Source organism: Canis lupus, chromosome 6 (genome assembly GCF_048164855.1).
Source record: "Canis lupus baileyi chromosome 6, mCanLup2.hap1, whole genome shotgun sequence".
NCBI lineage: Eukaryota > Metazoa > Chordata > Mammalia > Carnivora > Canidae > Canis > Canis lupus.
In genome coordinates, this window is record NC_132843.1 from 74,920,739 (window position 1) to 74,947,510 (window position 26,772).

Genomic DNA, 26,772 nt, shown 5'->3' on the forward strand with positions numbered 1-26,772 from the left:
ATGCACAGAATAACCAGACAATACAAGTAAGGAAATGAAGACAGTATTTCTGTGAGTCTTCCTTCAAATGTGAGAGTTGGCATTTTAAATAGGGTGCACTTTGTCAATAATTAAATTGCTGTGATTACTACATTTTGATGCTTACAATAAACTTATTATTAGATATAGTAAGTATTAGACAATTTTGCTTTCCTTCAATATAAATTTCTCTGAATTACTTAGGCATCTTTTCAGTCTCTATAAAAAGCCCAAGGGTTGTATGGCAATAAGTGTGACTTGTCACATAGAAAGCAAATAAAATCCACTTTCTGGGAAAGCTTGAGAAACAAAACAAAAAAATGGAATTAGTAACATTTACCTTATTTCCTCTAAGGAGCAACTTACCCCTCATCACAATGAAAGTGAACTTGATCATTAAATCCCGAGGTGAAATTTGGGAAAATGAATTCACCATTTTTGAGTCTTGGATAATTACATTCTTTCTCTAAAATAAAAATTTTAAAATTTGTGTTTTTTTAACACTGATTTCAAAACAGATTTAAATCAAAATCAAAATTTTGCACTACTCTCTGCAATTAATGCAATATTATTCTCTATAACTAACTGGTGCACAAACTTAAAATTCACATTTAACCAGATAAACAATCACCAAGAAAAAGATCCCCTACGGATTTCTCAAATACTGGAAAGAGTACTGCTATCTGAAACCAATTTTCACATGAGAAAAAATCTTGCTATAAAATTTATAAAAGTCTCCAGAGAAAGCAAACACACACACACACACACACACACACTTTTTTGTTCACTTACTTGAACAACCTTCTGGGATAGGGAACCATGAGTGATTCTTCTCACAATAAGTCGAGACAGGAAACGTAATGTAGTACCCTGGATTACACTTATAAAATATTTTCTCCCCAACTGCATAATAGTTTTTAAGGATACTCTTCAGCGTCATAGAGTCATATTTTGGTGGTTCACCACAGGCATCTAAGGATAAGATAATAAGAAAATGAGAAAATGTTAATGTTTTATTTTATGTATTTTTTAAAAATATGTAAGTATTTACTTCATTCACCAGCCAAGGACTGTGGTCTGGCAGTAGGTAGGTAATACAGCATAAATGGAAAGACCCTTGGCAAGATTTTATTAATTCTTAGATGCTTTTACCCAGGTGGTGGGAGTCGTGGAGGATGTCCCTTGCCTTAAATAACAGCCTAATAGCTTTTTATTTGATGGGGAATAAGTTGAATTTTCTTGCAATGATAGATTGAAGAGACAAAAAAAAACCCCAATGTTTATAGTCTTAAAAATATATATAGGTATGCAACCTTCCCCATTTTTTTCCTAAATTCATTTCAAAACTCGCCTTGCCTCTAAGAAGCCTTCTGTAGGCCATAGCACTCTGCTCCAATGACTATTCCATAGTCTGAAAAAAACAACGATAATTTGTTACTTTGGGCTCAGTCTCCTCACAGAAGGCAAGTTCCTAGAGGTCAGAGATCATAGGTCATCTTTTTCTACTGCACTCTGTACCCAGTGGAGGCTTCAGAAATATTAGAGTAACAAGTGATTAGTCCATATTCAATTGCCTCCCTGAAACTATACCCCATAAGGTTAATGAGGTTAATACTACCAGAAAGTTATATCTCCCCCCCCCATTTTTTTTTTAACATAGAACTATGTCTCCCTAATCAGATATTGTATCTTTTCAGACCTATCAACAAACTGATGAGCTGTCTCTGCAGAAGCCTGGAATCAAGGTAAGCGGATATGGCTCTATTCCATGAATAAGCAAGGTTGTGCATTCTTTACCAGATATAAGGAGTCTAAGACCCAAAGCAGGTTATACAGGCTTTCAGCACAGGACCATAGCCTCTGCTCCTGTCCTAAGATAATTTCCTGAGGTCAGGGGCTAAATTTTGCCTCCTTCTGATGCTGAGCATCCACTTCAAAGGGAACATGGGATGTATGCGTATATGTCACTAAGGTACATGCTCCATCTACCTCATGGATAAGACCCTGCCATTTTCATCAACATGTATATAACCTAACCCCTATGATTATTAAAAACAAAACAAAACAAAATTTGTTCTCTCCCCCTTTGGAGAGGATAATTTCAGGCTTACTCTCCTGTCTCCTCCATTGATTGCCTCTCAAACTTTCCTGTAAGGATGTAAGACATCCTTACAGATGTCTCTGTAAATGGCTTTGCTGTGTACCAGGAATTGGGTTTGGTTCTAGCCACACATGCTCCACTTGGAAAATGTCATGCTCTCTCAAATAACATAATGAAACCAGAGTGTGACCCCTTGCCCAGCAAACAAGATAGATAGTTTTCACACATGCTCAGCAAACATAACAGATGGTCTTCACAGCTCGAATGTCTGATCTACCGCTCTAATTCTACCTTTGCTTCAAGTTCACACCACTGCCATTTCTTCTCTAGAGTGCTATCAGCGTTTCTGAACAGGCCCCCTTACCTACCTTGCCACCTTTCATTCATTTCATGTTTCACATTGATGCCAGAGTCACATTGATATGACAGTGACCAAAACTCTTCCAAGTCAGATACCTTTTGATGACTTCCCTAATGCCCTCATGACAATGCCTAAGGGCTCCTTACTTATCATGGCTAGCTGTCTTGTAAAGCCTGTCCCTATCAGGGCTCTGCTCACTCTTGCATAATATTCTCAAGCCCTATTCGATTCCTTACAGTGTCCATTCAATTGCCTAAACTACATCAACACTCCAGATCTCCCTGCATCATTTAACTTCAGCTTTGACCAGAGATCCCACATTCCTCCCACCCCACTCATCTTTCAGTTTCAGTGACATGCCACTTCTTGTGGCTCTTGACATCTCTTATCAAAAAACTAGCTGACGTGTCCTCACGATGTTCCATTTACTTCTTCCACAGAATGCCTCATAGCCTAAGTCGTTATTGTTTGTACTCCCTCTGAGACTGTTACCTTCTGAGGACCACGTATGACATATCACTGCACGTGTAATGCCCAGCGCCACAGCTGAATGAGTGCAGTTAGCAGATCTTCTTAGACAAAAACTCAAATTCTTTTCTGCTCAGCCAATGTCTTCCAGAGAAATCACCAAATCATCATTTTTGTCTTTGTTGTTTTATGCCTCTCCTCAAACTTTTTCATTGGTTGAATGACAGCTCTTTCCCTTTATCAGAGTATTTGATTTCCCTCATGTCAAAATATTTATGTTTTCTTGTTTTATCATGGACTCAATATCCATTTCTGCTATTATTACAAACAGTATTTAACATTATCAAAGGAGAACTCCAAATAATGGGGATTTTTTCCCCCAAGTACGGTAACCAAAGATTCTACATCTTCTTTCTTAAAACAACAGTGGTCATATTATAATTTTAGCAATAGCGAACCTTCAGCACTACCTGTGTACCATTATTTTAAGGGCAATTTAACTAACTTCATACTCATCCTATGAATAGGATACTATTTCCCCCTCTGTAAGATGAGCAAACTAAGGCACAGCAGCTTAAGTAATTTGTCCAAGACAACATCCCCAGCAACTAGGCAACAGTGCTTCCCACCACACTCATCTGAAACCCTCCCGTGCTTCCACCAACACACTTAGCGATGTAGTCCTCAAGACATGGTCTTCTACTGAGTCTGGAAAAATTAAAGCAACCCTGGTTTCGATTCGCTATGTGTTAAGTCAAACAAAACGGCTCAAGGTGCCCTGAAAGAACAGATAATAACGTCATGTCTGAATTTTAATGATGGTGATTGTTCATTGCTGACTATCCTGTTGCTCTTCACAGTGTTTGGCTCTGTGATCTAGTCCTCGGGCTCTCTCTTGCCTCCCTTGTCCTCCTGCTGCCACACCGGGTAGCTCTGCAGTCATCGAATGCCCCAGCCATGTCATATGTCCAAGCCTCTGATCAATCACACTGCTCCCTCTGCTCTGAACACCCTTCCTTCCTGCTCAGCTGTGGCTCCTGCTCAACCCCTGACTTCTTAACACTGAACCCAGTCAGCTGCTCCTCTAGCAAGCATTTTCCACTTCCCCGGGAGGCAGTGCCCAGTCCCCTCCTCTTGGACTGTCCGCAGCATGGATCTTTCAGTCACTATCACAAGTTTTTGTGTTTAATAGTCCCCCTGGCTGACTCCATTCACACATGCAGCCCTAACACCAAGCACAGGATGTCCCTTGGAGGGGCTAGGCAAAACATCTGGTGATCAAAGGGCCACCGCAGTCAAACAGAACACCATGCTGAAGAATACACTGAGATGCATCTAATATTGAAAATAATCATCTTTAAGTTTCACGCACTGGAGAAAGATCTGGCCATGCAATTTCTTCTGTTGCCTATCTCCCAGTATTCTGGTAACCTAGCAATTGGCCAGTTAAGGACTGATCTCTCTGCTTTATAATCTGCAGAGAAAGGAGACCAAGAAACTGCCCTGTAAGCAAGCACTTAGGGATCTTGGCTTCTTCATTAGAGAGAAAGGAAAGACCTAAAGACACCACTCACAACAGGAGATGGTGGGTTTTGTCCACCGAGGCAGAGACTCCTTCTGGAAGAGTAGGACTGGTCCCGAACTGGACAAATGTTCCCTTCTGCGATCTCACGCAGCTGGCAACTGAGTGCCTTGGAGATGGCGAGCCTCCAGGCACAACACTGTCTGCTTACAAACCTGCTTCTGGGCGTGGGAGCTGCTTCAAAATGGACATGTGTATTCTATTCCCATTACTTCCTTGCCCGACATAATGAAGCCTCATTTGGGCTTTCTCTAATTTCATACCTATCCTGATTTTACCTGTGAACCTGCAACTTCCTTTTCCGCATTCCTAAGTATCTGTGACCTTCCAATTGTCACCCTATTCATTGTATTTCCTCTCCTCCAAACAATATTCATGGTCTCCTTCATTGTTAGCTCCATGGCTAACCTCAACTTGATCCTTTTCAAAAACTTTTCTTTTTCTTTTTGCTTTCTTTTTATTGCCACCGGCCCCTACCCACCAGTAACAAGCAAGAGGAGAGTATTGTGGGCACCGCAGAGTCTACATAAACAGTAAGAGACAGAGCCTTTCTGACATCAGCTGCCCCGCCTTAGCTTAGGCACCACAGAAAGGCCACCCTAAACCTGGGTCTTTAAAGAACCTTTCGCTGGTACTCTATATAAGCCTCAGCTGAATATTATATTTCATTTTCTGATACTTAAAAGTTATACAAGACTGTTGATACTGAGCAAAAAGCTGGGCATTTTGAATGACAAGTGTGACAAGACGGAGAGCTCTCTGCATTCTAGTGGGGAGAGCAAGCAGTTTGGCAAGAGTGTCTCCCCATCAGGGAGGGATCTGAGCTGGAGTGTGTGTGTCTGAGATAGGGTGGTCAGAGAGGGGGTGACATGTGACATCTCAATTGAGCTTGAATGAGAGGAAGGAGCCTTATATACAAAGGGTGGGAGGAGAATATTGCAAGTCTGAGGGAATAGTAAGTACAGAATCCCACAGAGGAAGAGTTTGGCCAGTTTTAGTGAAAGATTTTCTCTGCCTTTAACTAGTCCTTGTTAAATGCTATCGGAGAATCAAGCTCCTTTCCTCCAGAGCACTTCTCTTGGGTTATGTATTCGCTAGCAGTATGTTTTGTCTGCCATTGTCAATCAGTCTTAGCATCCTTGTCTTGACTGCCACTGTGTGGGTTCTAACAGTGAGCAAAACAGTCTGTGCTTGTATTTGTGTGCGTGCAAACAGATCAATAGTGAAATCAGGATCAGGAGGTCAAGGACGCAAAGCTCCAGGGTCCTGGGTACATCCGGCCAGCTCCCCAGACCCGCTCCAGCTGAGGGCCAGAGGGCATAACCTCTCCAGGCTCTTACCACAGTTTAGAGAAAGCAGGAGCACTGGGGCCACCAAAAGGATCCCGACCAAGCGCCAAGAAAAGCGCTTCTCCGGGCAGCAGGGACAGCAGGTGCGCGGTGCGCGGGACGCCTTCATCTTGCAGGTGCCCAGCGGGAGCCTACGAGCCGGCCGGGAGGACTCCTCCCCGAGGACTGGCACCCCACGCCACAATCCCCCCACCCCAGGTTATCCCCCGGCAGGTGCGCAACGGCGGGGCGTGGCCAGGGCGAGATAGGGGCGTGCCCAGGGCGGAAAGTGGGCGGGGCCCGGCGGGATCGGGGCGGAGCCTGGGCGGGGCGTGGGCGGGGCGTGGGCGGAAGCGGCTCGCCTTCGCGGAAGGGGCGGGGCCCGCGGGCGGCCGGGGGCGGGGCCGGGCCGTGGGACCCAGAGGCCTCCGCGGCCGGCGCGCGCGTGCTGGCGTCGCGCCCCCGGGTCGCCGGGCCCCTGGGCCTCGTCCCGCGGCGACCCCGTGTGCGCGCCGAGCGGAGGCCCCCGGCGGCTTCGGGAGCTCGGCCTGCGCGCCGCCCGGGCTCGGGAAGGGCGGGAAGGGCCGCGGAGCGGGCGGGGCCGTCGCCGCCGTCGTCCGGGGCCGGGGCGGAAGGGCGCGCCGAGGGGAGAGCGCGGAGCCCAGGCAGCGGGGTCGTCGAGGCGGCGGAGGGCGGCCTCCTGCCCGCGGCAAGGGAGCGCTTCCCTGAGGAGAAGGTAAGGGCGGGGCGCCCGGGGGGGCGGGGCCCGGCGGTGGACGCCGCCTGCAGCCCGGGGCGTGACCCCGGGGACCCCGGAGACCCCGGAGACCCTGCGTCGGGCGCCCTCGGGGAGCCTGCGCCTCCCTCTGCCTGTGTCGCTGGCTCGCTCGCTCGCTCCCTCCCGCCCTCCCTCTCTGTGTCTCTCATGAGTAAATAAATAAAATCCAAAAAAAAAAAAAAGTTGCTCCGCAGGAGGGAGACCTTTTCTGGTGAAACAGCCTCTCAGTGGAAAATCAAGCGGGGAATGAAGAAAGACTACATTTCAGTGAGATGAAAACATTTTCCCAACCATTTCTACTACTTTAGAGGTTGGCTTTTGTTTCTTTCTTTTTTTTTTTTTTTCCTCATGACTAAATTAGAAGATGGGATAATACACCTGCTGTTTGGTTTCCTAGTTACAAAAGCTTGATTACATTTAAGAATTGGGGTTTTACTGGAACTTTCTTTCAATCAGTAAAATATATACCTGGGGTTGATCAACCATTCTAAAAATAATTGAAGACTCTCACATTGATTTATTTTCATTTGAATCAATTAAGGCTCCTCTCAAAAGGTTCTGAGCCCTGTTCCCTATTTTTCTGGAAAAGAAAACTTTTTTTCATATCCATGAGACAGGGATAGAGTTTTCTTCTGTAGCTCCAGTGCTAAGAAAGTTGTAGGTCTGTCGTAGGTGCATAATAAATGCCTCTGAATACAGTATGAAATAAACAGGTGTTGCTGTCGGATGCATCTAACGTGTCTCTGCCAATTTCCCCCAGCATGGATTTACCAAACAAATGCAGGGAAAGTTCTGAGAGATTTTAATAATTTTAGACACTAGGAACAAAGTGGGGCTTGCCTGGAAAGGAGGGAACTACAACTGTCTACACACAGAAAACACTCCTGTATCAAGCAGAGCAAACTATGATATGAAGTGGAGGTACTGTCTCTTAGCCTTGAGATCATTTTAGTGACTTAGTTCAAAGACCGAGTGTTGACAATGAACATCCTGTAGCCTTGACAGGAATAAAACTCAAGAGTCAAGGCTTTGGGGGTGGCGCCTGGGCGGCTCGGTCCATTAAGCATCTGCCTTCAGCTTAGGTCATAATCCCAGGGTCCTGGGATCAAGCCCACATCAGGCGCCCTGCTCAGTGCAGAGCCTGCTTCTCCGTCTCCCTCTACCTCTCCCCCCACCCCCCGCCCCCCAGATTTGTGCGTGCACGTTCCCCACCATCATAAATAAAGTCTTTAAAAAAAATAAACGAGTCAAGGCTTTGAGTGATGTAGGGCAGTAAAGGCTCCTGTTTTCCTGCAACTGCCCCTGAAGATTTTGTCACGCTGCCAGAGTGAAAAAGAGCATGGAGGATATGCCTGTGTGTACACCAGGTTTTGAGCTATGTGCTAGATCTCCTTTATGAATGGCAGTACGGCTGAGGTAGATGTGTGGGGATGTCATCAAACAGGCCAACTTCTGTAAAAGAAATCACAATGTTGGATGAGACTTGGCCTCCTACATTCGTGTTTACATCATGCTTCTCAGAGGTGGCAGTAGCAGCATGAATGAGCCTGTGAGTACTCTGAAACAGAGCTTTCAGTGTCCTGGTGAATTACACATTAGGTATCTGAAAACCTGAAAAAGAATGACTAAACAGGATAATTTTAAGCCATCATTTTGATGTTGGCCCTGAAGTGGTGCCGCCTCTATTTGTACCTGGTACACACCTGCCAGCCGGTTGGCCATACTCCGCTGTTACCAGCAAGAGCATTCCAATGGTAAACCTCACCCTACACAGGATTCTGAACACATTCATGTCCAGAAAGGAGGGCCTGTCTCCGAAGGAACATTTTGTTTCCGCTTGGCTTTGAAAGGCTTCAAAAAGTAAACACATTACAAACCATATACCGGCATAGATTTAGAAAGAAAAAAAATCTTTTATTCCTTCCCTGTTATACAAGTGGACACAGAACATTTTATTTAAACGGCATAGACTTGAAATTACGTCACACTTACGTGTAAAGTATACAAAAAGGAAACTAGAAGAAAAGTTAGATTGTTAGCAGTAATAATAGCTTTGGAGACTAGTTGGTCCAGCCCTACGTTCAGATGAAAAATGGAAGGCCAGAGGCTAACAGAATTGCTCAGCGACACAAATGAAAGTAGGCAATTCAGTATTTTGCCTGTGTTAGTATATACAGCAGTTCCCATGTATCACTGATGTCACAGACCAAAGAATCTCATGAATTTCTTTAAATTCAATTCCCAGGCATCAGATACCAGTTAATCACAGTACTCACTGACCTACTGCATTCTGGGAAGAAAGAGGAACCTATATTTTTTTCTTGTGATAGGGAATTTTAATTCTAAGAAAGTCCAATTGCCAGCAGTTAATTTCTAGCCCTCCTTTAAAGTGTACTTCTTCAGACACTCAAGACCTACTAGATTTCCCTAAGTTTCAACAAGCAAAACCATTGAGGATCTTTTCATATATTCATGGGTGACCTGCCTCTCTCTTGGTGGCTTGGCGGTATGTCCTTTGTCTATTTAAGGCAAGTAGGGTGGGGAGGGTTGGCCTTTAAACTTTTAACTCTCCAAATATGCCAGTTATGCTTGTCTGTGATACAAGTTGTAATTTTTTCCTCCTAGTTTGTCAGTTGACTTTGCTGCTCCTGTTTTTTTCTATCTTCCTGATTTTAAAGAAAACTTCAAGTTGATGTGCAGTTCATTCTGTATGTTTTCAAGGTAAGTGTGACAGACTAGACTCTAAAAGCCACCTAAACCCAAATTGTACAGTGGTTAGCAGTAGTCATATGCAAACCTATTGTTAAATATCCAGAAGGGCTCTGATATTCTCTAGATCATTAGCACGACCCATGATATCATACTAAATAAATTTTTGATCTGTAAGTATGTGAACCAGTGTGGGAATCCAGGGCCACTTAGTTCTATACTTACTTGTATGTTAATTTTGCAATTCTTAAAAGTCATGGTTTCTTAATTTATTGATGTGTTCTGAGTCTACACACAACTAAGTCCCTTCCTTTTATAATGAAACTTCTTTTATTTAAAATAGTATTTTTTATATGGAACATAGTTCAAATTGATTTTGAAATAGAGCTTAGGAAATATCCAAAGCTCATTGTTTAAAATGTTTCTCCTGAAAACCTCTCTCCCAGATTCACTTAATGCCTTTTTTTTTTTTTTAAGATTTTATTTATTCATTCATGAGAGACAGTGAGAGAGAGGCAGAGATATAAGCAGGTTCCATGCAGGGAGCCCGACGCGGGTTGGATCCCAGGTCTCCAGGATCAGACCCTGTGCTAAAGGCGGCACTACACCGCTGAGCCACCGAGGCTGCCCATACTGCCTTTGTAATCAACAGAAAATACTTCTTTCCCTAAAGAACATAAAAACTGATCTAGCTAGATTTTACTCTGATCTAATAGGAGATTTTGCTCTACAGAAAAAGTAAGAAAGACCTGTGTATAAAAAAATAAACATCTATGAAGAAAGGTTAGCAGAAAATGAATCAAATATTGACAGCAGTTATCACTGAGTAGTATTGTACGTGACTTATTTGTTTTTCATATCTTCATCCTGGATTTTGATATTCTTGTTACGAGCCCATTTTATAGCATGAGCATTTGAAAATAAGAAAGGTGATGAACAGACTTGTAAACAGAAATCCTAAGTGACACCTTCTTCTTTTAAGTGATTGAGTCTATATAGCCTTGGTGCAGACTTTTCCCCTAACTAGATGACGTGTGCTTCCCGCACAAGGAAAGAGCACATGGAGTGACAGTATCCAAGCTGAGAGGAGGGGAGCCTTTACCAGCTCCTGGGAGCACTTCAGCATCTTCAGGTGCACATGTTTGTATCTCTGTGAGGTCACTTCCAAGAAGTTACGAGTTTCACATCTTCCTCTGTTGAATTAGCTCCTTTCCAACAACATTTTAATTCAAGATGTTCTCCAGCGTGAGAGTACTTTCTCAGGGAAGGGCACTGAAATAACAGGATATTTTTATTCAGGTGACAGCATGAGTGACAAGTGAACACCCCCCCCCCCCGAATTTACTGCTTAAAATCATGATTACTAGCATGACACATAAGTCTGAGTTTAGAAGAAGTGTTTATGCCCTCCTTAGTGGTGCTAGGTAGGACACAAGAAAATATTGAGACACTGAGTAGGTAAGAGAGAGATTAAGGAATAAGTTGACCTTTCCTCATTGCCTTTTTTGTCAAAAGAAGCGTGTTCTCAGTGTTAAGCCTTGTTCCAGAAATATAGATTCCTCATAATGCACAAAAAATTTCTGCCTCTTGTTTCTGAGCCATGTCATGGCAGGGGAAAGTAAACAGGAGCTGGCAGTTTGGAGGAGGGTCAGCCTCAGAGAGCATGTCCTGCTTCCCTAACACAGTCAAGACTGAAAAAAGATGTTGGATAGTCTAAGACGTCCAGACCCTTCCCTGGCCCTGCTGGAACCTCTCCTCTTCCTTAAGGCCAGGGGACAGACCCCTCTTGAGGCTCATCAGCTCAGCTGACACCCCTGTTATTCTTGCCACCTGATGCCTCATCATTGTTCTCTTTCTATCTCACAAGGCTTCCCAACATTATGTGTTACCTGCATCATCTTTCAACGTTCTCACGTCCTTCAGCTTGCAGCGGTGTCTTTGGAATCTGCCTCTTTACCTGTATCACCCTCTCTGTCCTTGTACCTGGCTTGGGTGCCCACGTCTTAAGCAAGGTACAGACTGTGACTCACTTCTGGTCTACCACATGATCAACCTTTCTTCTTTGGGAAAAATTCCAGTCTTAGGAGGAGATTGGAAACTAATTCATTAATGAGTTCCTCCCATTTTATTAAAAGTTGATATAGTCAATGTACACAATTTGACATATACCTTGATATAAAAGGACATTTCAAAAAAGTTGAGGATATATGAAACTCTGATCAATTTATTCTCAAGTATTTACTGTACTCTTCTCATTTGATTAAGTCTATACTTAGAGATTGGAGAAATTTGAAAGGGGGTCCTTACTCATAAGCAATTTAGCGTGGTAAAGAAAACACATTGGTACAGTATTGGTACATTGATTAATGTTTGAAGAATGAGCAAGTGAATGAATGCAATAGTGCTAATAGGTAACCATAAATGAAATATTGAATACCTTGGGATATAAGTTTGTATATGGTTTTTAATGATACATGAATGGTTGTCATTTGATGGATACCAAATTAGATTTAATATTATACAGTCAATATCATTTCAATGTATAACCTTGTAACGGTAAAGTATGTGATGAAGCCTAAGAATACTAGCCATTAGATGGATGGAAGCTATTACAGGTAATTTTTCTATTCTTTATAATTTTCTGTATCTTCTCTATTTTCCAAAGCACATATTACTTATAAAAGAAATTATTTTTAAAAATGGCATAGACAGTAGGTGCTATGAGTTCCAAAAACAGACATTACTTTGGACCAGAGCACTTTGGGAGAGAATCTTGGGTGAATGAATTGTGAGGTGGGTTAATGCAAGTTTGATTGGAAGAAAAGTGGTCAAGTGTTTAGGTAGGTAACCTGGCAGGACTGAGGAGAAATCAAAAGATATTTTAAATACTCTTGTGTATTGTTTTTAAATGCACTTGTGTAAAGACAACCATTTCCCTCACAATGGGCAGTGTTTATTTTGTGTGTTTATATTTGGTGGCAGCACAGCTGGCTGTAATCAGTTTCGCTCAGCTTTTCCATAATAGTAAAAGAAATGCATCAGTCCAAGGGCCTTGGAGCATAAGGCAAAACATCCCTGAACGCATAATATTCTCTGTCTTATTTTATCTTAAAATCTCCTACATTGTTTGACTTCTGTTCCCATATGTATTTATTTGTGTTAATATAATGCTGTTTTCCCTTCAAACCATTGGAATAACATTAGAAAAAAACTCCTTGAGAGTCATGTCATTCTTATCTCAGGACTTCTATACCCTATGGATATAGGAGTCAAGCTTTCTAGGGTATATGCAAATACTCTTTTGAGAAGAATCAGGCTGGATGGTCATTAAAGCTTCAAAAAGTTAATTAGCAATTCTGAATTTTTAAAAAGCAATGCGGATTTCAGTTGCTTCCATAAACAGTTGTGAAGAACAAGTTCTTCAACAAAGGCAAAGTGAGTACAAGTGAGATAATAAACCTAGGGATTCAAACATTCTATTTAGGAAAAAGTCAACCATACCCTCTATGTTTGCTTAGAAGATCTGAAATGCCTCTATCTTGATTAACTATAAAATGCCTCTCCTACCCCATTACCTTTTTCCATAGCTGTTCTACTGTCCTTTGTTGAATTTAAGATTTCTGACAAGTTTGTAGATATAAACTACCAGGTTTAAATTAGCATACATTGATATATGGGAAAGAGGACGTTTATTTAAAAATGTGATACTTTTGCTTCTGCTTTCTACAGGAGTGGACCTAATCCCCTTTATGGGCTTTTGGTGCTGGTGTTTCTGACCCTGTCCCAAGGAACTGGATAGATGTTTTACGATACTAGGGCACAGCCAGAGTATAAACAAGGACTGGGCGAATTGCCCTGCATGAAAAAGAAAAATGGCATTTTGAATTTATCAGAAAACCAAATCAAAATAGGTACCCTGAGAATACATTGAAGATTTTAACAAAACTAACATGCGTCTAATGTGAGAGAGGCCTAGGGAAAGGGTGGAAAGCCAAGGCCTACAAGGAGGACTAAGCAGTGAGAAAATCCTGATCACATGACACAGTTCAGGGTTTGGCACTTTTCTTCTTAAGGACCAGATAGTAAATATTTTGCCTCTGTATGCCACCCAGTCTTGCTTTCTGTGGCTTCCATTCAACTGCATATGAGGACTGACAATAATTCCAAGGATTACAGCAAGAAAGCAATAAATAGGCTAACAGTGAGTGAGACTGTGTTCCAGTAAATCTTTATTTGCAAAACAATTACTTTTTAGTTCAAGGATTTCTAATATTCAGTTCTAAGTTGTGTGCCACTTTGGGTTGTATAATTTCCCTTTCACCCCAATCCTGTAGCAAACAGCTGAACATTCAGGACAACAGCTATGCTAGTAAGCTGGTATCTGAATTCCTGGAATACAGGGATGAGGTGTGACAAGCCTCTGTGGGGGGCAGATAGAAAAGACAGAGCAGTCAGGAGGCCAGCTGTGGCAGAGAATTCAGGGAGAGTGGGGAAGCAGAGGAGGGGAAGTCCAGAGTCTCCTCAGGATCCTGAGGTGACCCTGCACATTGAAGGGAAATGGGGGACCGGGAGGCACACCCAAGTGGCAAATGCGTGGGTTCCACAAGGAAAACGAAAGCTTCCTTCTCAAAGGTTCGTGGCATCACTGCACAAACCTGCGGAAAGCTTTGTGAAAACAGTGCCTGGGCACAGCGCTGACAGTCCTCACCCAACTCCCTGGAAGCAACCAGAGTCCCAAGAAAAACAACCACCAAGGCCTTTCCACTTCCTGAAGTACTTTCTAACTCCCCTGGTACCAGTGATGCAACTAGAGCATCATCATGTGCAAATCCTGTTCTCATTTTCAGTATTTGAGTTCCTGACAACATTATGAATTCGATATGTACAGTAGGTACCTGCTGTTTTCCTGATTTGTTTGCAGAGTTTGAGGCTGTATGCCGCTGTCTTCTTGAGGACTTAAATGGATATTCTCTTTAGGTTTTTCATCTGTATTGGTGCTAATTGGCAGAGGAAGAAAAACAGGAAAATATCTTAGTTATATGTATTTCAGTCTTGGGGAAAATTAGCCAGCAGCTTTCATCTTGAAATTTAGGGTAGAATTTGACTCAAGTTTCTAAAGTCTTTGCAAGATATGTAAAAGGAACACATAACCAAATCCCACCTTTCAGGACTAAGTCAAAACTCAGAAGTTTTGAAATGTGAAAACCATCCTGTACATTGTCAGAAGACTGAATTCTTATAGACAGGTGTCCATGCCTTAAAACAACACTTATTTCCAGAGTAATTCTGACTGGTAAATAATCATTTACTGCCCGATTGTGACATTTAAGCCTGGCAAGGTCATAAGCTCTGTACAGCGATCTTACATAAGGCTTCCTTCTTCCACTTTAGCAAAAGACAGAACTTGAAAAGTTCTGTTTTCTGTACAATTAACACCATGGTGTGGAGAGCAGTGGTCCTAGTCATGAGGCATATGAGGACTGACAATAATTCCAAGGATTTAATCCCTTCTAAATGCCAATAACAGTCACGTGTAAATAACAATAGCTAACATTTTCTGACCTTCATCCTAAATGAGGCACTATGCTAAGTGAGGTCAGAATGATTATCTCTATTTTACAGACAAGGAAACTGAGGTTTTGAGAAGGTAAGTGTCCTGCTGAGGGTTTCATACTAGTAAGTGATGTGAACACATCTCTTACTGACTGCAAAGCTCATGATCTCTGCCTTTTTCAGGGTTAAGTAAGCACTTGATTGTACATAAATGAAATGATAAATGATTCAGTGCCAGTACCGTGAGATTTCAAATATGTTTTAGATAATAGGGACTTTAGGGAGGAAGCACAAAGAGCTAACTCATTCCACCACTTACCAGTACTTCCTATTTACTTACTCTTTTACCTTTTCTTGGAAATTAGAACAAGGATATCCCTCTAGACAAGGAGGAAAACTGGGAGTCAGGAGCCAAAGTGGTCACAGGATGAGGAAGGGCAAACCTGAGATCCATGCATGAGGAAGAGGTAGAGGGTTGTACCGACAGTTGTTCTTGGGGGGCTTCCAAGAAGCAATGATTGCTTAGCTGAGGAACAGCCTAAAAGTGGTCTTGGATGTAAGTGGTACATTGAGGTGTGAGAAAATACAACCTTAGTGTATGTTGAATAAATGGCTATCCAGTTGATTGATGGTGGCTACGAGATAATAGAAAATATGTATTACTTTCTTCCCTTGATACCAGACACAGGTCCCTGAAATGCTTATATAGTTTCAGTGATATGAGCACTAGGATGCTCTGTTGTTTTAATATTTATTTTTTGACCCCATCTCTGATGTAATTCTAAAACCCTTCTAAAGGCTAGTGATAAGAGCCCTAGGAAAATCTTTTTTTTCAAAAGAGGTGACTGGGGGACTACCTGGCTAGCTCACGTGGTAAAAGCATGCAACTCTGGTCCCTCAGGGTTGTGGGTTCAAGCTTCATGTTGGGCCTAGAGCCCACTGGAAAAAAAAAAAAAAAGCAAATGAGGTGACTCTGGGTGGGCTTTGGATGGCACCTGATGGCTCATTGGTCACTAGAACAACCAAGCCAAGATTAGAAGGTTGGAATTTTCAGCCCCATCCCCTATCCTCCAGAGGGGGGAGAAGGGCTTGAAATGGTATTAATAATTGATCATGCCTACATGAACAAGCTTCCATAAAATCCCAAAGATATAGTGTTCAGAGAGCTTTCTAGTATGCAGAAGTATCCATGTATAGGAAGAATAATGCACCCCATCTCCTTGGGGACAGAAGCTCCTGTGCTTGGGACCCTTCCAGACTACACATGTATTTCTTCCATCTGGCTGTTCATTATATGCATTATCATAGCATTTAATAAATGGATAAACAGAAGTAAATGTTTCTCTGAGTTCTATGAACCGCTCTAGCAAATTAAATCAAACTCAGGAGGGGTTCATGGGAACTTCAGATTTATAGTCCATTCTGTCAGAAACACAGGTGACAAGTTGTACTTGAGATTGGCATGTAAAGTAGGGTGGGAATAGTCTTGAACTGTTTTCTTAACTGTGGGATCTGACATTATTTCTTGGAAGTTTTAGAATTGAATTAAGTTAAATTGTAGGACACCTAGCTGATGTCACAGAATTGCTTGTTGTGGGGAAAACACATATATAGTGACCAGGAGTTAAAAGTGAAGTGTTCGGGGATCCCTGGGTGGCGCAGCGGTTTGGCTCCTGCCTTTGGCCCAGGGCACGATCCTGGAGACCCGGGATCGAATCCCACGTCGGGCTCCCGGTGCATGGAGCCTGCTTCTCCCTCTGCCTATGTCTCTGCCTCTCTCTCTCTCTCTCTCTCTCTCTCTCTGTGTGACTATCATAAATAAACTGAAACTTTAAAAAAAAAAAAAAAAGTGAAGTGTTCGGGGATCCCTGGGTGGCTCAGCGGTTTAGCGCCTGCCTTCAGCCCAGGGCGTGATCCTGGAGTCCCGGGATCGAGTCCCACATCAGGCTCCGGGCATGGAGCCTGCTTCTCCCTCCTCCTGTGTCTCTGCCTCTCTCTCTCTCTATCATAAGTAAGTAAGTAAGTAAGTAAGTAAATAAATAAATCTCTAAAATTAAAAAAAAAAAAAGTGAAGTGTTCTTTCTCTATGTGTAGTTAAGGTACCCACAGAAGGAAAGACAGGTATTTCTAATACAGTGGGTAAGGTGAACATAGGAAAACAGGGAGCCTTTGCAATGAGAGGCCTTAATAGTTTTGTCGTACCAAGCATTATACTAACAAGGACTTTAAAGTGCTGTCTTATGGACAGGAAGGCTATATAGAAAAGGCAGTGGATCTGAGGCAGAAACAAGAGGCAAGGATGAATGGGCTCTGGATGGTGGAGCCTAACAGTATTATTCTTCAGTGATCAAGGCATGACTTACCTTAACAATTGTGTAAAGTACTGCTAGAGTAAATACACAGTAAAATGCCACGCGTGCAGATAATAGCATTTTTTTCACTAGTGAAATACCAAGCCAATGAGGTTTTTTTAATCACAAATGAACAATTTCAACCTGTAAACATACTGTCACTCAAGATGAGTAAACAGAATATTATTCAAACTTTACAAATAACCGTTATATTTTAGCCTGAGATTAAGCATGAAAAAATTCACCTGAGTATTTGCCCCATTAAGCATCTGAAAATAAAGCATTTTCAATGAACATTATTTATCAAACATAATTAAAGCATCCAAATGAACTTTGACAATGAATAGTGACCCAAACCAAACTATAATTTGCTCTGATCTACATGATCTTCAGAGTCTAAAAGTACCTATCACTAATGATTTTTAAAAGTCACAGAAAGAACTTCTAAGTCTGTGTGAGTGGAGTTCCCTAAGTCTTCAGTAAACCAGATAAGGCCAAATGAAGAGCCTGATAAGAACAGAACCCCTTACAGAAATACTGTAATTTTCTTAGAGGTTAATAACTCAGAATAGAGTGAAAAGGAAGAGATTGCTTGCTATTCTCTATAGAAGGATACCGGCCTAATGTACCAGAGTTACTTTAAAAAAAAAAAAATCATTAAAATAGATGGGGAAAAATATTGAAAGAAAAAAGGAAATATTCCACCTTTGTACCATATGTAGTTTTGGTTAATACAGAATCAGATTCAGAAACAAGTGGCTGAAATGATTTCTAGGTAGTCAAAGGGTTTCAGGATTCTGAGTCCAATCATCAGGACTGAAGCCCTACACCTGAACAGCCTCCTGCTGGGGTGATTTTTAAGCAAGTCACTGAATTTCCGTACCCTTCAGTCTTCTCTGCTTTAGCATAACAATATTATTGGGCCTACCTACCTCACAGAGTTGGGAACTGGAGAAGACAATAAATGGTAAAGTATTTTGTAAGCAAATGTATTGGCGGTTTCTATTCTTATTAATCTTGACTACCAGTAGAAGTAAAAAAATCATTAAACAATTATTTTTTAACTACACTTACTGTGGTTATCATTTTGCAATGTATTACAAATACCAAATAATTATGTTGCACACCTAGAACTAATGTTACATGTCAGTTATACCTCAATTAAAAAGAAATCACCCAAAAGATGATTTTGAGTGCCTATAGGTAGTCCCTGCTCACAAAAAGCTCATTGTCCAGGGAGAGGAATATTGAGGAGTATAGGATAGACCAAGGAGACAAATACTTTAATAGAGCATGGGAAGGCCCAGTGTAGAGCAGAGGGAGGGAATGACAGATTGTTTGCAAGAAGTTCTGCTATGATATTCTGCTTTTTAAAAACTTTACATTGGATTGGCATCCTCTGTGGAAATACCAAAATTTCAATTTCTATAAAGCTGCTTTAGGAGACTGTGCTTGCTTACAATGTTTGCTATAGGAAGCTGTTCACTTAAGTTCTAAACTATTTTTCTCATGGGTATAGAATTTGCTGTTCAAGCTTTTAACATTGATCTCATTGAGTTTGACCCACTGTTTTTATTGTAATTAAATAGTACAAAAGCTGTAGACATTCTTTTCCCAAAGTCAAAATGCTGCTTTATTTAGATCTTCATCTAAGTTTAAAAAGTAAGTGATGTTTTAAAAGTTTTGTTTTGTTTTTTTTTAATACTCCAAAGCAAGTCTCAGTTTCTCCACACTGGCAACCTATAGGTGACAGCCAGTGGACACCCTAACTTCTAGTGCCTTGATAAGGTCTGTATATACAGGTCAGAGCCAAGGTGGGATGTGAACTGCCTCACCACCACCTTTGGAAAAGTTCCTTCTGCTTATTTTCTCTTTTGAAAAACTTGAGTCCTTCTTAAAATCCTAAGCTTTTTTTTTTCTTTTAGATGTTCTTATTACATATATTTCTTTTGGTGTGAATACTTCTCTATCTATAATGTACATCTAGAGCCTTCTTTATAATTAAGTTGTCTGTTTATGTAGTAGTGTTTTATTTTTTTAGGTTTTAAGTTTTCTTTTACTTCTCTTTGGCTTTCAAGAAGAGGTAGGTACAGTTGTAGACATTTTCTAGAAGAATATGGCTGTACTTACCGTTTTCTGTGCTTTATAATTATGCAACAGGAAACAATGATGAGTAAGAGAAAGATCACACCAAAGACAAGGCCTAGGCGGTAAAACAGGGTCACTGAATGCATGGAAAATATAACCCATAGGTTTTAAACTCTAAATATCTAGCCCCCCTAGTGGTTGCCAGTGAGTTTTTTATATGTAACTATAAATGTCTTTTTATTATATACATTGCTAAATTTTTTATTTATTTTATTTATATATATTTTAAAATGTACTTTAAGAAACATCTCACACAGGCTTTCCTTTAAGAGTTACCCTCTGCTCCTGGTTTAATCTAGTGCATTAGTCCTTACTACATAAGGGGTGAGCAGAGCAGCCTTTCAGCAAATAGGTGAGAACAGCACTGGAGCTCCTGCCTCTGGCACCCCAGGACCTGGAACTCCTGTCTCGTGTAAGACACAGGTACAGGTTCTTCTAGGTAGCAAAGTCTACCCCCAAACCACTCCTCTTATGTAGGCAGGTCACAGAAATGGGCTTAGGAAATGGGTCTCTGTGGCTTCCACTTTGTGCAAGTCTACCATCCCGAGAAGCTTCCGGGGTTATCAACCGAAGAGGAAGTTGTGCTCTCCAGCTCCATTAGAAAAGGAAGGATGCTTATTCATTTGTAACAATTCAAAGCCAGCATAGATACTTCCATAAAGGGGGCACTTGGGTGGCTCAGTGGTTGCATGTCTGCCTTTGGCTTGGCGTGATTCTGGGGTCCTGGGATCGAGTCCCATATTGGGCTCCCCAGAGGGAGCCTGCTTCTCCCTCTGACTCTTCCTCTGTGTCTCTTATGAATAAATAAATAAAATCCTTTTTTTTTTTTTTTAGTTTTAAGAAACTTCCATAAAGGACACTCACTCTACATGCCTGTAGGGATGCCAATCTTGCCACACTGTGGCCTGAATTTGGACTTTCTTTCCTTCCAGCTGGAATTGTAAGAGATGTTGATCTCTCATTTTACATTTCTTTCATTGTAAGTGAATACTTACTGTGAAAGGTGCTAGAGCTCCTCATCAAACCCTTCTCAAAACTTACCAGTTGTGAGAGCATCCCGTGTGCCTGAAGGGAAGACAAAAGCCAGGATGACACAAGTGTGACATGCAGCATGATCAAACAGGAGCTTTCAGCCGGGGACGATTCATCCTGATTTCTTTTCAGCATACAGTCTACTGTTTTTCTAATATAAAAAGCCATCGGTCTCCCTCACACAACAACTTTTATATTGTGCACTCAGCAAAGTATGTGTTTTTTTCTTTTTAACTTAAAATTTTATCATACAATAACAATTTCAGCAGAGAATTTGTAAAACTGTATAAAAGAAAAATATCACACATTATCCTAATACCCTGAAAATTTTTTTCTTGGTGAAACTGTCCTAAAATTGTGTACATTTCTCCAGGTTCCTGGGCAGAGTATGCCTGCCTAACTACCTTTTTCTACATTCAGTTCCAGAAAGCTATTTCTGGAAGCTATTATTTCAGGATGCCTGTAATAGGTTTTCAGGGACTAGAGAGCCTTAAATCAATCTTACTTTTCTAGGACTAATTCTACTTCTGTCTCTTTCAGCTTGTCAGCTTTAAAAAGAATCATAATAGAATGATAGGGGGACCTGGGTGGCTCGGTGTTTGAGCACTGCCTTTGGCTCAGCTCGTGATCTCAGGGTCCTGGGATGGAGTCCCACAACAGGCTCCATGCAGGGAGCCGGCCTCTTCTTCTGCTTATGTCTTTGCCTCTCTCTGTGTGTCTCTCATGAATAAATAAAATCTTAAAGAAGATAGAATGATAGAAGAGGGTGCAAGTCCTTGGAGTCATATAGGCTCTTTTAAAAATCCTTTTTTTTTTTTTCCTAAGTAGCCATATATTTGCCATGCTAGTTGATTTCTCTGTATCTCATATATCTTATCTGTATAGTAGAGATCACAGTACATCTAACTCATAAGATCATTCATTCCCTAAACATTTATTGAGCACATATGAGCTATTTCTGGGTACTGGGGGACACAGAAGTGAAATAGGCAAAAATTCCTGACCTCTTGGAGCTTTTATATATCTATATATTTATATAAATGTACAGATATATTTCTCCCCACTTAATCTTGAAAACCACTTAATGGGACAACTTTGGGGGGGTATAATCATGAACTTGCTCAAGAACTCATAAAATTAAAAGAACAAATGTAAAGGACTCAAAGAAGTGCTTGTCCTATCGGAAGCACTAATAGATGGATATTTGTGTTTATTGCTTAAAATATATATATATTTTTCTTCATCACAAATGTAATAGTATCAAATAATACAGAAATATGTGAAGTAAAAATAAGAGTCCCTGTAATTTTCTCCTGTATTGTTAAGAATGTGTCTCATTTTTTTTAGTGGACTTCTCTTCCTAGGGCATATATGAAATGAAGTCTCAGGATGTAAGAACTCGAAAATTCTGGTTATAATCAGTATTCACTGAGGAAGCATCAAGTGATTTCTTGTCTTTTTTTTTTCTTCTTTGCCAGTGTTCTCTGGAGAGCAAAATCGCTTTGGCTGAGAACCACTGATTTTTAAAAAAAATATCCTGAAATGTTCTGGTACATTCCTTTCCAGGACATTTTCCCATGATCTAAGTTTTTATATAATGATAGAATCTCTCTAATATTTCAGCAGTGGGATTAAGTGCTCAATGTGTCAACTTGTACAATCATCACAACCACTGTGACTACTATTTACATGATAACACTATTAACCCTCCATTATATTTGTACATATTTCTCATCTGGCTGGTGTCTTCTAGTTTACTTTTTAAAGTACATAAATTCTAAGTCAATTTTGTTGACATTTTATGATTTTCTCTCTGCTATCAGAAAGTTCAAAAAGTTGGTCTTCTAGCTGTTTCGTAAATATCTTTTTTTTATGTTTTACCTTAGCTTTTCCATGTTCACTTTTCAAACTTCTAACTCTTTATTTAATTTGGTAATTATTATAAGATAAAATGAAAGGGTCTAAATTTTCTTCAGTGCTACCTATAGCATATGATCATCTTTTCCTTTCCCAGGAATTGGTGTCTGTTACTACATTTTATCTGTAAGGTACTTTTATTTTTTATAATAGCCTTTATTTTATTAACATCCATTTTGTTCCACTTTATAAAAATAAGTTTATTTTTTGTGCTGGCATAAAGTGACTTATATATTGTGGCTTTATGTTTTGCTTTGCTATGTGATAGGGTTGCTCCTCCAATTATGCAAATTTTCTCTCTCTCACAGCCACATCTTCAGAATACTCTAAAGGCATCCAGTCAGTTCAACAGTGAGGTTTTTTTCCAAAGAAGCAAATATAATTTGACTTTAAAGGAGTGTTAAATTCATAATTCGGAAATATGTGAGTCAGCTTGGTTAACATGTTTAAGGGATTAACTACAAAAAATAGATCTTGAACAATCTTAGTATTCAATCATGTAGCACTAATTTCAATTAAGGATGATTATACATTGTTAATTTTGTTCATCAGCAACTTGGTGTGTACGAGTTTAAAGTTATCTTACATCACTATCTTATATCACTCTCTAGTTGCCAGCAGAGGGCTACTCTTCTATGGAACTCAATGATACATGATTTCTTTTTTGTTTAATAATTTTTACATTTACATTTAATTTAGTTAGCATATAGTGTGTTATTAGTTTCAGGGGCAGAGTTAATGATTCATTAGCTGAATACAACACCCAGTGCTCATTACATCAAGTGCCCTCCTCAGTCCCTCCCCATCACCCAGTTACCCCATCCCCCCACACTCCTCCCCTCCAGCAACCCTCAGGTTGTTCCCCAGAGTTAAAAGCCACTTATGGTTTGCCTCCCTCTCTGATTTTATCTTATTTTGTTTTTCCTTCCATTCCCCTATGTTCATCTGTTTTGTTCTTAAATGGATAAAAAAGATGTTTATATTATATATATAGCATATGATCATCTTTATATCATCAGCATATATATGTAATATATAATCCATATATATATAATGGAATATTATTCAGCCATCAAAAAGAATGAAATCTTGCCATTTGCAACAACGTGGATGGAATTAGATGGTATTATACTAAGAAAAATAAGCCAGAGGAAGACAAATACCATATGATTTGACTCATGTGCAATTTAAGATACATGATTTCTAAATCTGCTCTATCCAGCTGTACCAACTTAAAACCCTGTGGCCTACACCAGTGAGGGACACCACCTGCTTGTCTCTGCACCTTGGAAAGTGTTCCTCACTGTGTGCGAGCACGGACTACCTGGAGTAACTGAACCAAACCAGGCCCGGACTTGTGTCCCTCATTCACTCAAAAGGCTCGGGAGGGATCCCTGGGTGGCGCGGTGGTTTGGCGCCTGCCTTTGGCCCAGGGCGCGATCCTGGAGACCCGGGATCGAATCCCACGTCGGGCTCCCGGTGCATGGAGCCTGCTTCTCCCTCTGCCTGTGTCTCTGCCTCTCTCTCTCTCTCTCTCTGTGTGTGTGTGTGACTATCATAAATAAATAAAAATTAAAAAAAAAAAGGCTCGGGAGCCTAAAGGGTGAATAATTGGTTGATGCTTGAGAAAGGGCTTGAGCAGTGGTTCTCAGAGCTCACTTGTACGTGATCGCCCACATAACACAATAGATAGAATTTATCCTGGCCCGGTCATAAATGTAAATAAGGGTCTGTGCTGTCCTTGCTGGTCTGTTAACCATATCTAATATTCCTTTGAAGTATGCACATCTGGAGCAACAAGCTTACCTATTTACCAAGGTCTTCTGGCACCAGTGGGTCTGTCTTGCATGCTGAAAAAGGGGTGCTTTGGAGGGTTTCACAAACATGCTAAAAATAGATACCTTCTTAGCTTTGTTTTGCTCATGCTATATAATGTTGTAGAACCTTGAATAAAGCTGGCACTGCTTGGATGTCATCCACTGTGTCCCTCCTGTCCCCATCTCTTTACTTTTCTTTTATTTTCCTCATCCCCTTACCCTCGGGACCCTGATCGTGTTGCCACAGAGTGCGCAACACCTCACTCATGTTGAAATATTGAAGGCCTGCACTACTCCTGACTTTTAAGGAACACAGGCTCCAAACAAATCATTACTACGCCATGCAATCAACAATAGAGTAATATAGACAGAGAAGTTTCAGAGGGAGTCCTGAGGAGAGATGAATGCATTTGAGAGCAATGCGAGAATAAAGCTTGCCTTACTTGCATGGCTAAGGGCTTTCTGGAAGAACTAGGAGCTCCTCCTGTACTCCTTAGCACTTAGCAGGTACCATAAGCATCACACCACATTCAATGATGGTAGAGATGAATGAATGAATAGGAACAATGACTAAGGAAGGACCTACATGTCTTGCAGCTGCACTTACTCGATGTACATACGGCCAGAGGAGGGTTCCATGTGTCATCTGCCTGACACTGACTCTGGCGACTGCCTTTTAGAGTATATCCAACTTCACACTCAAAAGTTACATTATCTCCATAGTGGTATACTTTTCTCATGTGCAACTTCTTCTGGATTCCATTCATAAACTCTGGGAGGATACATTTTATCTCTGAAATTAGAAAAATCAGAAGAAAATAGAGATTTTATTGTTAATTGTTAGTTGAAAACTTACCAAATGGAGGGCTCTATGATCCTGAACTACTTTGTCTTCAGCGAAGAGGAGTCAAGAGGAGTCCTGTTTTCAATCAAGAACTATTGACACCCACCCAACATCTTAAGATTTTAAATCCTCTGACTTTAATTTCTTGGGTAAAGCAAGAGAGTATGCAACGTATGACACACATCCACTTTTAATTGTTGACAACTCTGCAACTGGAAAGTTGTGGAAAGATTGGGAGTTAGGATAACCATGTTCTAACCCTGGAACCACTTCAGTCACACCAGAAGGAAACAGGTATATCACATTAACTCCCTTGTAGCTGTACAACAGATACTGGTATTTTGCTTCTTGATTAAATGCATGTTTCTGGCTCATTTCTATTCATAGAACAAAGAAGATTGTAAATCATGATTCTAAATTCAGATACCAGTTTTGCAAACAGGAATAAAGGAAGTAGTTCCTGGCATTTGTTCTAGGGAAGAGATGAAATAAGCACTTCACCTTTGGTCATGGAAATTATAATGAGGACCCCTGTTCCGTAATTCCAGAAATTAATTGCTCTCAACTTTATTCCATGCTTCAGTTTTCCTCACAAGAAAGTGCTTCTCGTATCTTATTTAAGGTATTTGTGAGGACCACTTGTGATCCCCTGAGGTCTTTTGGAGCTGAGATATATTACTAGTTAAAAGCCTGCAAAGCATTTTAAATTGGTGTTTAACGTCTCCTGTGTTACTGGAAATCCCATCAGTTCTTTCACTAATTTGATAGAGCTGAGAATCCTTGGGCAGCCTCCTTCCTGTCTTTTTTTTCTGCTTTCCAACCCCCCTCTACCAACACTCATATCACAATCTTTCCAGCCTTATCAGTCTCATGCGTCAATTTTCCATTAAAAAACCCAGCAAGAATAAGAAATACCTTTGCAATAATGATCAAATTGGCTCCAGGTTCCCTGGTAGGTGCAGAATATGAAGGCTCTTCCCACCAACAAGTAGCCTGGATCACAAGCATAGCTGACGATCATCCCAGGAAGATATGGAGACACATGTCTTCCAATGTAATGCCCGTTGTGGATCTTGGGTGGATATGGGCATGCTAAGAACAAGATGCCCCCAAATACAAGAAAAGATATTCAGTTAAATACTGGGGTACCTGGGTGGCCCAGTGGTTGAGCATCTGCTTTCAGCTCAGGGCATGATACTGGGGTCCTGGGATCAAGTCCTGTAGGGAGCCTGCTTCTCCCTCTATGTCTCTGCCTCTCTCTCTGTGTCTCTCATGAATAAATAAATAAAATCTAAAAAAAAAAAAATCAAAGAAATACAAATATGCCAACACATCTAATAATATTTCTAACTATTAGAGACACAGGAAGACCCAAGTCAGGACAGGCCCCAAAGCGCTACTTATTTACCTATCAGTGGGAAGACTAATGCTTTAAATGTAGACATCTCCCCCTTCAAACAGAATCATCTGTATTCTCTACCTGCAAACCGCATCAGATGGGAATACCACTAGGCCCTACACACAGTGTTGTCTGTCCTCACTGGGGCACGGAGCCTATGTGGACAATCACAGCCACAAATGAGCCCCCAATTGTCAGGCACTATCATTTAACAGCAGACTAATATGTAAAAGGATGAGTGGCCAAGCGCATAACCTTGATCTCTACTTCTCTAAGGTATCTTGAGTCCTCCTTGCTAAAAGTGAGACAAAGCGTCAACAAAATGCTGTCAGGGGCTGAGCAGAATACTTAGAAGTAAGAAAAGGA

General features: G+C 41.0%; 2 protein-coding genes across 7 annotated transcripts in view; both read right to left on the minus strand.

Moving 5' to 3' along the window:
* The window catches only part of LOC140635925 (membrane cofactor protein-like), a 31,759-nt gene extending 25,700 nt beyond the window's left edge, over positions 1-6,059 (minus strand). For 3 of the 4 annotated variants that reach the window (XM_072831229.1, XM_072831231.1, XM_072831230.1), the window contains exons 1-3: positions 5,871-6,059; positions 811-990; positions 385-484 (exon numbers count right to left, since the gene is read on the minus strand). In XM_072831229.1, coding sequence (XP_072687330.1) covers positions 385-484; positions 811-990; positions 5,871-5,988 — 398 coding nt within the window. In that variant the 5' untranslated portion in view covers positions 5,989-6,059. Of the gene's footprint in view, positions 1-384; positions 485-810; positions 991-4,808; positions 4,955-5,870 lie in introns of those variants that run through there. The other variant, XM_072831232.1, reaches the window with a different exon arrangement.
* A 2,466-nt stretch (positions 6,060-8,525) lies between these two features.
* CR2 (complement C3d receptor 2) overlaps positions 8,526-26,772 on the minus strand; it is a 101,198-nt gene continuing 82,951 nt past the window's right edge. For 2 of the 3 annotated variants that reach the window (XM_072831228.1, XM_072831227.1), the window contains 6 exons: positions 25,923-26,099; positions 24,771-24,956; positions 20,439-20,462; positions 19,380-19,452; positions 14,241-14,342; positions 8,526-10,617 (listed from right to left, as the gene is read on the minus strand). In XM_072831228.1, coding sequence (XP_072687329.1) covers positions 10,605-10,617; positions 14,241-14,342; positions 19,380-19,452; positions 20,439-20,462; positions 24,771-24,956; positions 25,923-26,099 — 575 coding nt within the window. In that variant the 3' untranslated portion in view covers positions 8,526-10,604. Of the gene's footprint in view, positions 10,618-14,240; positions 15,534-19,379; positions 19,453-20,438; positions 20,463-24,770; positions 24,957-25,922; positions 26,100-26,772 lie in introns of all 3 variants that reach the window. The other variant, XR_012033277.1, reaches the window with a different exon arrangement.